At 41.0% G+C, this 13,786-nt stretch overlaps 1 protein-coding gene and 1 long non-coding RNA gene across 2 annotated transcripts in view; one reads left to right on the forward strand and one right to left on the reverse strand.

Annotated features, from left to right (window-relative positions):
• The window catches only part of TOP1 (DNA topoisomerase I), a 97,957-nt gene that overhangs the window by 79,879 nt on the left and 4,292 nt on the right, over positions 1-13,786 (forward strand). Inside the window, exons 14-18 of the mRNA XM_058685604.1 lie at positions 6,828-6,971; positions 8,598-8,783; positions 9,787-9,855; positions 10,400-10,514; positions 11,465-11,592. Of these exons, the coding sequence (XP_058541587.1) occupies positions 6,828-6,971; positions 8,598-8,783; positions 9,787-9,855; positions 10,400-10,514; positions 11,465-11,592 (642 nt within the window). The remainder of the gene's footprint in view (positions 1-6,827; positions 6,972-8,597; positions 8,784-9,786; positions 9,856-10,399; positions 10,515-11,464; positions 11,593-13,786) is intronic.
• LOC131485768 (uncharacterized) lies at positions 13,151-13,664 on the reverse strand. The gene is made up of 2 exons (XR_009249005.1): positions 13,510-13,664; positions 13,151-13,263 (listed from the first exon to the last, which is right to left on the reverse strand). It is a non-coding gene; the product is annotated as an uncharacterized LOC131485768 (long non-coding RNA).

Consider the following 13,786-nt stretch of genomic DNA (forward strand, 5'->3'; position numbering starts at 1 on the left):
CTTTACCTCTAGTTCTGGTCTTCATTTGGGGAAGTTCTTTAGGACTCCCTTCCAATTTGCTAATTCTCCTTTTGATTATATGCATCCTGAAGTTTGTATCTCCCCTATAATTCATTTTAATTATTAATTTTTGCTTTCAGAATTTCTAATTATTATTTCATGTGTACCGGATTTTATTTCACTTCATTTCTGTTGTTTTGTTTTATAATTTCTTGTCCTTTTTTGTGGCTATTACATCTGTTTTCTCTTTATTCATAATTGATATATATGAGAAAACCTTTGTTAGATTGTTTTTTAAAATGTTGCCTGAACTGAATTTGTGTACTAATTATTGTTGGCAGTTTTTCTAAGTCATTTTTCTTTTGTCTTCTGGAATTTCTGTCTGTAAACTTTGGGAGGTGGTTTTTGTCCATGTTATCATTCTCGTTTGTTCTTTGCTCTCCACTTCTCTGCTCCCTCCTCATAGCAGTCTTCGAGCCCAGCTCAGCCTAAACTAACACAGGCCCTGGCTTTAGGTCTCCCCATCTTGCTTGGAGCACTTTCATTGCTGTTTGAAGCAACCTGAGCATTAAAGTAGGATTTCACTTAACCCCATCTGACCCAAAAGTCTATAAAGAAGTTTTTGTAGAAGTGTGTTGAGTGGTAATTGATGGTTGTACTTCATCAGGGACTTTAGATCCAAAACATGGGAGGCTACCGTGATGGGGCTTTGTTATATACCTTTCTGCTCGGCCTCCAGAGACTTTTCTATTCCGAGATGCTTTGGCTTGTCTTTATTTTACTTATTCACTTCCCCTGTGTTATGTTACTGTTCTGTTCTACCCCATCTCTGTTCCATTAAGAAATTTAGCTCAAGCATGACATGACTTAGAGATTTTTGACAATTTTATTTTTATTTCTTAATATTTATTTACTTACTTTGAGAGAAAGAACACACACAGGGGAGGGGCAGAGAGAGAAGGCGAGAGAGAGTCCCATGCAGGCTCTGCACTTGTCAGCCCAGAGCCCAGCGCAGTAGATCCCACAAACTGTGAGATCATGACCTGAGCCTGATGCTTTAACCAGCTGAGCCACCCAGACACCCTAAGACTTTTGGCGATTTTTTAAAGTTGGGCAGTCAAGGGTTAAAAAAAAAAAAAAAAAAAAACACAGCTGAAGTGTATCTTTTTAATGTCTCCCTTTCCGGAAACTTTGGCCTACTTGCAGTCAGAGTCAGGTTTATACTACAAACAGCCTCACAAGCCGTGGAAACAATAGGACTTTTGAGAGCCGCAGGAATGTGTGTTTCAGGTAAAGACTGTCCTGAGCTCATTCGCATCTTTCTGTGCTCATCTTGGTTAGTTCTGCTTTACCTTCCAGGATTTTCATTATATAGACATCTTGTTGCACGTGTTTCCATTCCCTTCCTCTTCCACTCTGTACTTTGGTGCCCATAGAATCTGAAATAGCAGGAAAATGACAGTCAGCCTTCTGGAACCAGTGGTTTCTTTTTTTTTTTTTTTTTTTTTTTTTTTTTTTTTTTTTTTCAACGTTTTTTATTTATTTTTGGGACAGAGAGAGACAGAGCATGAACGGGGGAGGGGCAGAGAGAGAGGGAGACACAGAATCGGAAGCAGGCTCCAGGCTCCGAGCCATCGGCCCAGGGCCTGACGCGGGGCTCGAACTCACGGACCGTGAGATCGTGACCTGGCTGAAGTCGGACGCTTAACCGACTGCGCCACCCAGGCGCCCCTGGAACCAGTGGTTTCTACAAAGCTCTCTGATCCTGGATAAACCATAGATCCCGGAGTTAAAAGGACTTGCTAAGTCCAGCCCACTGCCAAGGTTGGAAACATGATCAAGTCTCATTACCTGTAAAGTAGCCCTTAGTAAAAGTGAAGTTCTTCAACCGGTCTTAACTTTATGAACAAAATTTGTCATTTTTTCTTTAAATTAAGTACAGCAAACTTTAGAAACCGTGTTGACATTACATTGCATTCAATCCTAATAAAATATTCTTAGGGAGAAATACACTTTTCTATCTTTAGAGCTTATAATTTTGGGGGGTTTCAAAGATGTATATACCTACAAACTTTTGAATGTAACCATCTGGGGATTAAAGAGCTGGATTGAAGGAAAATGTCCTTATAAAACTTTTTAGTCTTGGGAAGCTCTGATTTTGGTGAGTTTTATTAGAAAAGGAAAATAAGACATAACGCTTATTTTTTAAAAAGTTATATTCTGAATCTTTTAAATAAAATTCTGAATTCTAAAGTAGAAGGAATAAAACACTAGAACTTGTAGATGATATCGTGATAGAACATCTACATGACCTTGTTGTAGATTTCCTAGGACACAATAAGCACTAATGATAAAAGAAACAATTGATAAAGTTCATTAAAACTAAAAACTTGTAGGGGCGCCTGGGTATCTCGGTTGGGCATCCGACTTCGGCTCAAGTCATGATCTCACAGCTCGTGAGTTCGAGCCCCATATTGGGCTCTGTGCTGACAGCTCAGAGCCTAGATCCTGTTTCAGATTCTGTGTTTCCCTCTCTCTCTGCGTCTCCCCTGCTCGCTCGCACTCGCTCTCTCTCTCTCTCTCTCCCTCCTCTCTCAAAAATTGACATTAAAAAAATTAAAATTGGGGCACTTGGGTGGCTCAGTCAGTTAAGCATCTGACTTCGGTTCAGGTTCTGATCTCATGGTTTGTGAGTTCGAGCCCCGTGTCGGGCTCTGTGCGGACAGCTCAGAGCCTGGAGCCTGCTTCGGATTCTGTGTCTCCTTCTCTCTCTGCCCCTACCCCACTTGTACTCTGTCTCTCTCTGTCTCTCAAAAATAAGTGAATGTAAAAAAAAAATAACTACAATTAAAAACTTATGTTCAACAAAGGACAAGGTTAATTAAATATATGTTACAGGCTGGGAGAAGATATTGGCAGCATGTATATCTGACAAAAAACTTGTATCGAGAATATACAAAGAATTCCTATAACTCAATAAAAAAGACAAACATTCCCATAAAAAGCAAAAGATTTGAACAGATGCTTAACAAGATAGAGGTATGGCCAATAAATAAGCACATGAAAGAGTTCTCAACATCACTAATTACTAGGAGATTTAAACCACAATGAGATCTCAGTTTCAGTTCTAGGTATTTTTGCCCTAAATGAAATTGAAAACCTATGTCCACAAAAAGAGTTGTACAAGAATGTTTATAGCAGCGCTGTATTCGTACAAGTCTCAAAATGGAAACATCCTAGGGGGGTCCATCAACAAAATAAACACATGGTCTCATCAAACACATTAGGGATAGTCCTGGATTGTATCTATATACCAGCAATTAAAAGGAGCAAGCTACTGATAAATGCAACAACATGGATGAATCTTAAAAACGTATTGGGAAGCCCAGACACAAGAACCTATACTGTATTATTCCTTTTTTTTTTTCAAGTTTATTTTATTCATTTTGAGAGCGCATGCATGAGCATGAGTTAGCAGAAAGCGGCGGGGGGGGGGGGGGGGGTAGAGAGAGAAAGAAAGAATATCCCAAGCAGGTTCCACGCTGTCAGCATAGAGCCCTACATGGGGCTCGAACCCACAAACTGTGAGACCATGACCTGAGCCCAAATCAAGAGTCAGACGCTTAACCGACTGAGCCACCCAGGTACCCCTGTAGCATTCCATTCTTAACAATATTCTAAGTTAGGCAAAACCAAGCTATGATGATACAAGTCAGATTAAAGGAATAGTGCTTGCTTAGTTGGTGATTAACTGGGAAGGGGCACGAGGAAACTTTCTCAAATGATAGAGAATATTCTCTGTCTTGATGAGATGTAGGTTACAGGGGTTATGAATTGTCAAAACGGATTAAATGGTACACTTAAAATTGTATAACATAAAATCTCTTTTAGATTTATTCAGAATGAAAGATGAATAGGAAATAGTGGACTAAAATGCACTACTTGTATGTGGGAAACAATTTGAATATATATAACGACCTCTACATATCAGTAATAAGGCAAACATCTAAAAATGAGCATATATGAAAAGTTGGTTGGATTTTATCTTTAAACGTGGTATTAAATGCATGAGGCCAGTTTGTTGTATCTTTTGTTTAAATGTTAGATGTTTGGAATTCAGAATGCTAGTCATTCCTCTTTTGGTGCATCACCAGCTAAGTGAGAAGAGCCACTTATGGGCCTCCTGACTGGCTCAGTCGGTGGAGTGTGTGACTCTTGATCTCAGGGGTGTAAGTTCCAGCCCAAAGTTGGGTGTCGAGATTCCTTAAAAAATTAAAAAATCTTCCAACAAATAAAGAAGAAGAGCCACTTAAGAATATTGGCAAATGTCATTGCTCCCCAATACAAATCTCTGAGAGAGGATTGGAGAACAGGATTTAGCTCATTTCCCACTTTGTATCCTGAATTCAGATCCTGACCACATTTACCTAGTATATATGTATATTTTTTTAGACTTTTTTTTTTTTTAAGTTTATTTATTTTTGAGAGAGAAAGCAAGTGTGCCAGTGGGGAAAGGGCAAAGAGAGAGGGGGAGAGAGAATCCCAAGCAGGCTCACACGGTCAGCACAGAACCCGATGTGGGGCTCAATTCCATGAGCGTGAGATCATGACCTGAGCCGAGATCAAGAGACACTTAAACCAACTGAGCCATCCAGGTGCCCCTATCCAGTATGCTTAATGAGTAAGCAGTTATATTAGAACCAGAAAATATGGTGAGCCCACTAGTTAAAAACAGTCTCTCAAAGAATGTCACTTATAAGTAATCAAATTAGATTCTCATCCATACAGAGGGTTGACTGGGTAGGGAAAGATGGGAGGGGGTTAAAGGCAGTTCCCCTGTGGTGGATACCTTGTTTCACTGCGATGGTTTTGAGGAGGACCCTGTCTGGAAGACCTAAATGGATTTTTTTTTTCTGGGAGTAGTCTGAGAAAGCCTGTTCGAGTGCATTTTACTGTCTGGATTCCGTTCAAGGAAGCTGACGGCAGGGGTAAGCATACTTCCTGGAGGCTAGCTTTCCTTCCCCCAGACCCAGACAAGGTGGCTTCTGCCCCTCCACCCCGCCTCTTATGTCCTTACTTGAGAGAATCCTGGATCCTTGGGTCAGGAACCGAGCCAACCTGTGAGGAAAAGTGGTCTTGTGGTATTCTCTGTGAATAGCTTATTTGTTGGGTTTTTCTAAACCTTGTTTCAGTGGCATAACTAAGGAATTGCGCAAATGTGACCCTACAGGACTTTGAAGACTTGGAGTTAGGCTTTAGTAGGCCTGCATGCATTAGAGTGATGGCCAAGAGCCCACTCCTGAGCGGGAGGCTGTGGTGTTGAAGATTGTGCGTGTGTGTCTCTCTCACATGATTGTCATGGAAATGGATTACTTGTATATGAGGACAGCTGTATCATACCTTTTCTTCACCCTGTTAAATGTTAGTACATACTTGGAAAAACCAGTGAGAAATTTTCAGCTTGCCATTGTCAGGAAGTAGAGCTTTTATATTTCTTCTGTATTGTATCAACAACTGCTAAATCACCCACCCACAACAAGTAGTTCACTTACCAACAACTTGGCCACATACGTTTGTGGCAGAGTGATGAACCCTTAGTGCAGCCGGGTGAGCTTGCAGTTCGGGGCGCTGGTGGAGCTAGAAGTAGATCTTTCTTGCTTTCACTTAGCCAACTTCCCTGCATGCTCAGAAGGCTAGTTACTTTGACCACAGTTCTGAACACTTCAAGGACCATGTGTCCCATGGCATAGGCGGGAACTAGGCATATGTGGGTAAAAATCACGATGTCCCTCTCTCTCGTAGGTGGGGGAATTAATTGCAGAGATTCTTGGGTTCTTGAATTCCATCCCTGTATTCATGTCATATAATCTGTTTTAGACCTTAGAATACTCCCTGACTCTCTTGGGAGTCCTTGGATTTTTTTTTTCCCCCTTGCTTACCTTTCTCACTTGACATTAGTATCAGCCCTTGCTTGTGAATTTCCTTTCAGCGTGGCAGCAGGACTAATCTCCTGTCACTGTTGGGTAGAGACCTCTTTTCACTCTCTTTCAAAAACATTTCATTGGTTTTAAAATCCATCTTAAAATCTTATATCAAAAGCTCTAATGTTAAAAAAAAAAAAAAGTCTTCCTAGTAACATTGCTTTCCTCAATCTAATCAAGAATACTTTTAAAAGCAGAAGTTAGGGTTGATGGGGGTGGGAGGGAGGGGAGGGTGGGTGATGGGTATTGAGGAGGGCACCTTTTGGGATGAGCACTGGGTGTTGTATGGAAACCAATTTGACAATAAATTTCATATATTGAAAAAAAAAGCAGAAGTTAGAAAATGGTGAATAATTACAGCTGTTCCTGGAAGTCATTGTGTTCCTTAGTAATTACAAGTTGTAATCTTTGGCTCTATTTCCTTGACACTTCCATCAAATTGTGCATGGTTGTCTTGAATGTAATGAAATTCGGTCTTAGCAGAAAACTGCTATTGGCTCACAGATTCAGGAGCAGAGAGAGCCATGATGCTGATGTGGGAATGGGGATGTTTATACCCTTTGTGTTGACAGAAGTCCGTTTTGGGGATGTGCCATGTGGGCTTTTCCCAAGAACATAAACAATTTAGCAATTAGAAAGCAGCCGTGTGTGTACTTGACAGTGAAACAGGACAGCATGAGTTCTCATCAGGTTAAATGCTTTATGGTTTCTCTTCAGTACTCTTTTTCTACCTAGCTTAAGCTCAGACTTCTTTTCTTTGGTTCAGAGCTCTGAACTTGGGTGTTCAAAGTCTGTTTTTACTCCACCATTCCTAAGCAATCCACCTTTGGGGTTGGGTCTCTGCAGGGTGAGAAAGATTGGCAGAAATATGAGACCGCTCGGCGGCTTAAGAAGTGTGTGGACAAGATCCGGAACCAGTATCGAGAAGACTGGAAGTCCAAAGAGATGAAAGTTCGGCAGAGAGCTGTAGCCCTGTACTTCATCGACAAGGTGAGCATCGTCCTGTCACATTGCTTAACATGTTCAGCTTATCAAAGATGTGGAGCCTGTTTACTCCTCCAGGCCCTGTGCTAAGTATTAGAGAAGCACCAACCTCTGGTTGAGTAAGGAAGGTAGAGGTGGAGAGAGAGACGTTCAGAGTCTACTGCTATCTGAATCTGCCAGAAATACTGTGACGTTTTCAAATTCTTTTTGACTATAAGCTACCAAAAAATTTTATTTTACATCACAGACCCAACACACAGATATATACATATACATACATATATGTATACATATATATATATATATAGGTGTTTGTGTATAACTGAAACAAAAGTTGCACAAAACAATGTTTAGCTTTCTACAAGGAGTGAATTCTGACATTTTAAATTCTGTTTCTTGTTTTTAAAAAGGGTGGTTATAACCCTTAAAACTGGTTAAACCACTAATGTATCACAACTACAGTTTGAAAGACTGTGTTTTAAAAAAATTTTTTTTGTTAAGTTTGTTTATTTTGAGAGAGAGAGAGAATCCCAAATAGGTTCTGCACTGTCAGTGCAGAGCCCGACATGGGGCTCGAACTCATGAACCATGAGATCATGACCTTATCTGAAACCCAAGAGTCTGACACTTTAACCATCCGAGCCACCCAGGCACCCCTGAAAGACCGTGAGGGAGGTCAGTTTGTCAGTACCTTTTAGAAGATTTTAGTGCTGATTAGCTCAAATTCTGAGTTATCTAAAAAATAAGCAAAATTAAGAGACTCGCATGTTGAGTCTGATTGCCCAGAATAGGAATGCTGCTTTGTTTGCTGCTTTGTTTTATTATTACTGCTTTTTTATAAACTGAAATATATCTCTTTAAGTAAAAAAAAATGCTTGAGAGAGCCACTCTTTTTCTTTTCTTTTCTTTTTTAAATATTTGTTTATTTTTGAGAGAGAACACAAGCAGGGGAGGAGCAGAGAGGGAGACATGGAATCCGAAGCAGGCTCCAGGCTCTGAGCTGTTAGCACAGAGCCTGACTCAGGGCTTGAACCCACGAACTATGAGATTATAACTTGAGCCGAAGTTGGATACTTAACAGACTGAGCCACCCAGGCGCCCCTGCTTTGTTAAAAAAAAAAAAGAAAGGAAGGAAGGAACAGGAAGGGAGGGAGGGAGGGAGAAAGGAAAGAAAGAGAAAGAAAAGAAAAAGAAAGAAAGAGAAAGAAAGAAAAGGAAAGGAAGGAAGAAAGAAAGGAAGGAAAGAGAGAGAAAGAGAAAAAAAAAGAAAGAAAGAAAGAAAGAAAGAAAGAAAGAAAGAAAGAAAGAAAGAAAGAAAGAAAGAAAGAAAGAAAAAGAAAGAAAGAAAGAAAGAAAGAAAGAAAGAAAGAAAGAAAAATTCTTTCCTCCATCCCCATTTGAGAGAACAGAATAAAGAGAAGCTTGGTTTTCTGAGACAGGATCATACTATTTTGATTCTCTGTACTTCATTTTATTTGAAGAAGAAGCACTGGTGTAGAATCCAGAATTCCCAGGCCTTGCAGACTGATGCTCTGTCCCAAAGAGAATTGGGAGACTTATTTGGGTTTCTTGTAGATCCTATGAGATTGAAGTATTTTCATTTGTTCTCATTTTTCCTTCCTCCCTGGACAGCTTGCTCTGAGAGCAGGCAATGAGAAGGAAGAAGGAGAAACAGCAGACACCGTGGGTTGCTGTTCACTTCGTGTGGAGCATATCAATCTGCACCCAGAGTTGGATGGTCAGGAATACGTGGTAGAGTTTGACTTCCTTGGGAAAGATTCAATCAGATATTATAACAAAGTACCTGTTGAGAAACGAGTAAGTTCCTGTGGCCTGTGCTCCCTTGCCTGTTTTTTCTTTCTTCCATTCAGTCATTCAACAGTTATTGAGTGCTTTTTGTATGCTCTGCATTTTGCTCAGCACTAGAAGAAAATGATTTGAAAGAGAGGGGAGAGGTGTTGTTGGTTGTCCTGTGTACCTCCTTTTAGTCCCTGTCCCTCACCTCCTCTGCTCCATGCTACCTTCCTGGGATTAGGGGGCCACATCCTGTAGTAGTATTCAATAGAGCATGCTGTAGAGAGTGGGCCCTTGTGACAAATTTCAGCATAAGATTTAACTCACCATGTTGTAATGATTCAACCATGTTTTAGTATCCCCTGGTCATGTTGTACATTTGGCACTTTTGTAGCTTTGCTCAGCCTCTCCGCAACTCCTGACTGAGCAAAGCAGTAGCCTGTTATCCTCAAACCTCTGAGCCCACAGCTGAAGATGGTGCTGCAGGGCCCCCATAATCCAGTCCTTGAACAGCCTGATGTCTAATCAGGTAACGGGGCTTTGCTGGCTGTGGCAGTGGTCCGTATTAAATGAGGCTAAAGAGACATGCCAAATATAATACCTTACCTTAGATTGGGTTCCATACTGGGGAGGTAGAGGACATCACTAGGTCAGCTGACCAAACTGGACGGCTAAAGTATGTCCTCATGCAGATTTATAAAGTTGATGAGTACTGTGCATATGTAAGGCAGTATCTCTATCCTTAGAAAATTCTTGGAAATACCTTGAGGTATTTAAGGGTAAAGGACTATAATACAAGTACCCATAAATGGTTCAGAACAAACAATGAACATGTATATACACACACATAGAAATGGGGCAGACGTGTGTACTATGTGAATGGCAAATGATGTGTAAAATGGTAATAATGGGTGAATCTGGTAAAGGATGTCAGTGTTCCTTGTCCTTGTTTTCCAAGTTTTTGTACGTTTGCAATTATTTCCAAAGTAAAGGCTTTTCAAATAATAGGTTCTTCTATTTCTTTTAGGTTTTTAAGAACTTACAGCTATTTATGGAGAACAAACAGCCTGAGGATGATCTTTTTGATAGACTCAATGTGAGTGGACAAAGTGCAGTGGGTTGAAGGAGGGGCCCAGCCAGAGCCACTCGAGCTCCTAAAGGAGAGGTTTGCCCAGGGGTGGCTTGGACTCTCCCTTTAGTCTGTCCTGTGCCATCCTATTCTAGACACACTTCCTCCCTCAGGCACATAGTGAATTCACAACCAAAGTCCTGAGACAGGTAGACAAACCTTGCCTTTTATCCCCTTCTGGCTCTTAACAGAGTCTTCTCTTGCTGGCTGCCCAGCCACCTCTGCTGGAGACCAAAGCCCTCTCCCTGATAGTTTATCATGGAAGGTCTTAATAGGGAAGGACACATTTGTTTTATTGGCCTGCTTAAGATTAAAGTACTTCATAGGGAGGTATCATGCAAGCCTGTAATTTGGAATTTTCTTTTTTTTTCTAACTTCTCACTGGCAAGGCAGTAAACTTGGCAGAGTTGAGATTGCACTGGCATAAATGTCCTAGGGCTTGCTTGCCAGAAGGGGCAGAGTGGTAGGGCTTTTACCTAAATCCCAATATACTCTGCCTTGTCTCCTCCAGACTGGTATTCTGAATAAGCATCTTCAGGATCTCATGGAGGGCTTGACAGCCAAGGTGTTCCGTACATATAATGCCTCCATCACGCTACAGCAACAGTTGAAAGAACTCACAGCCCGTAAGTATTGTTTGGCCAAACAGGCCTGTACCCTTATTTGTACGTCCATTGCCCTTGCTCAGCTAGCTTAAGTCCTGGATCGGTTTTGCTTTTTCTCTCTAACTTTGTGACTGGAAACTTTTCCTTCCGTATCTCTAATAGAGAGCTGAGGCTTAGTTGTATAAACAGAAGGTCAGTGCTATTTCACCTTTCCTACCCCAACTTCAAGATTTATTTTCATGGAATGCTGACAGGAGCTTTTATTTGTTCTGAAATGCCTGCATTTTATATTTTATATGTATGTTAATAAAGGTAATAGGATGAAAGTGCGATAATGTTTGGTTAAATTGGAGAGAACAAAGTTGTCATTGTTATTTTGTAAAAGGAGAGCACATCCTTCCCCTGAAGTTTCTGCCATTTTTACCCCCTTAAGAGTTGATAGTATTCTCCTAAAAACTAGGTGCAGGAGGTATGACCAACATCCACAAACTTCTTTTTCTAGAGCCCAGCCACTGCTAAATTTCCTCTGTCCTCTATGTCAAATGGCTTTAGAATATAAAAGCCAGAAAATCCAAAGAGGGTATTTTGAGGGTCAGTATATTGGGGTGGGACAAAGTATGCCATGTGACATAAGTAAAATATTCCTCCAATGACACTTTTAATTTTTCTTTGTAAAACAGATACCGACTTATGACTTTAAAACATAAAGTTTGTGATCCTTTGGTCTTGTCCTCCTCTAGAGACCTTTTCTGTTCCAGTTCTACATTTTCTTCAGACTACATTGGGGGACAGGGGGTGGCCTTTCAGACAAGCTGATGACTTGACTCAGTTTTGACCTTGTGTCTCAGGAGAACTTGATCATCTTCGTGAGATGAGGGCTGGCAGAATCATGAGGAAGTGCTGGGGAAGCCATGTGGTGTATTCTCCTCAGATATACAAACTCTTTTATTGTCATGTTTCTTTCTTCACAGCTGATGAGAACATCCCAGCAAAGATCCTGTCTTACAACCGTGCCAACCGAGCTGTTGCAATTCTTTGTAACCATCAGAGGGCACCACCCAAAACTTTTGAGAAGTCCATGATGAACTTGCAATCTAAGGTAATATGGATCTGGATGGTGTGGTTGCAAAATGAAGGGAGCCACATCTGCTGTGGATAGATGATCTGCAAATAAGAGGCCTTCTGGGCTGGGATATGAGAAGGCCAGTTCTAGGTCTGTTCTGGAAGATACATCCATGCTAAAGATCAACAAATGGAAATATGATAGGAGTTACCCCTGATGAAGATAACTGAGTATCAGGTACTCATTGTTCAGAAAGTCTGTTTCCAACTTCGGCTCAGGTCATGATCTTGCAGTTCGTGGGTTTGAGTCCTGTGTCGGGCTCTGTGCTGACAGCTCAGAGCTTGTAGCCTGCTTCAGATTCTGTGTCTCCCCCCTCTCTGCCCTTCCCCTGCTAGGCTCATGTGCGTGTGCACACTCACCTGCTCTCTCTCAAAAATAAACATTAAATTTTTTTTTTTTTTTTTTTTTTGTATAAAGTCTGTATTCTGTGAACAGAACTCCTGCACTGGCCACTTTTCCTGTTTTGAAAAGCTGAGTGTGATGTGTACCCTCTTTTGAAATATTATTGTCCTCATTATACATGAGAATAATGGATATAAAGATGGTCTTCACCATTCCTTGCCACAGTCCGGAAATACAACTGTTTCTAAATTAGATTGCTTCAAATTAAAAAGATGATGAACAATGATATTTTATTTCCCCCTAATCCTAGCACAACTACTTTTATTTTTACACATTCCACATGACTCATATTTTTATGTAGCTCATCATCAAACATCTGTTGAATTCTGGCTGTGTGCCAGAGTTGCTGCCCTAGAGGGAGAGAGACATGCAAACAAGTAGATGCTATTCCTCTTCCATGTGCTTTTCTTCCTTCTGACTCTGTCTGATACTGCGCTTTCAAGCCACAAGGCACTAAACACTTCGGTGGTGAGCGTTTCTGTGTTAGCGATGGCTACGTAACTAATCCATTCCAACGTACTAACTCTCAGTGAGAACTGGCAGGTATTTCACTCTAGAACAGACACATAGGGTTGTCACAAAGGACCAATTATCCTGAAATACACTTACCAAGTATATTTTAAAGTCTGTGATGTGCTTCCTTATTAACTTATTAAGTAAGATCTGAAGGTGGGTCTAATAATCACTAAATTTCAAGGGTAGTAAAGAATACGTAAACAATACTTAAGATTTCTGCAACAATTTTAATGATCCGGAAATATCTGTATTATATTGGTGGCGAATATATCATAGGTACTACTGATACTACTATGGTTTGTTGCCCACATTCATAATTGAGGACGAAATGATGAATTTCAAACAGAGGTTAGTGAAATTACAGATGTAATTCTTTTCCATCCACATTTACAGAATTCTGTACTAGGACAGGTGGAGTTTAAACATGACTTGTTATAGGGGTGCCTGGGTGGCTCAGTTGACTAAGTGTCCAACTTTGGCTCAGGTTATGATCTCATGGTTCGGGAGCTTGAGCCCCACACTGGGCTCTCTGATGTCGGCACAGAGCCCACTTTGGATCCTCTGTCTCTCTCTTATCTCTGCTCCTCCCCTGCTTGTTGTCTTTCTCTCTCTCTCTTAAATAAATAAATTTAAAATAAAAACTAAAAATGACTGCTATAAAGTGAGGCTCCATACACATTTTCAGGTCCATATATTTTCCTCCTGTTGAAATTTCTTCAAGATAAATACCTAGTGGGGCGCCTGGGTGGCGCAGTCGGTTAAGCGTCCGACTTCAGCCAGGTCACGATCTCGCGGTCCGTGAGTTCGAGCCCCGCGTCAGGCTCTGGGCTGATGGCTCGGAGCCTGGAGCCTGTTTCCGATTCTGTGTCTCCCTCTCTCTCTGCCCCTCCCCCGTTCATGCTCTGTCTCTCCCTGTCCCAAAAATAAATAAAAAACGTTGAAAAAAAAAAAATTTAAAAAAAAAAAGATAAATACCCAGTAGTAGTATGTCTGGGTCAAAAGATACCCACAACCTACAGTTCATGCTACAGGTGCCATCTGGTTTTGCTAGAGGGATGCACATATGCACAGTAAATGAATATATACCCCTAGACCTCTCAAACCCTTAGAATGTATGGTTGGCAGGCAAAGAACCCTATAGGCCACCCATCCTAGCAGCTCCTGTTCGCTGCCACTCTGTTAAATGGTGGTCATGTGGAATCATCTACTCTCCCCATGTTGTTATTCCAAGCCAGAAATAAAAGCATGAATA

Source organism: Neofelis nebulosa, chromosome 9 (genome assembly GCF_028018385.1).
Source record: "Neofelis nebulosa isolate mNeoNeb1 chromosome 9, mNeoNeb1.pri, whole genome shotgun sequence".
Classification (NCBI taxonomy): Eukaryota; Metazoa; Chordata; class Mammalia; order Carnivora; family Felidae; genus Neofelis; species Neofelis nebulosa.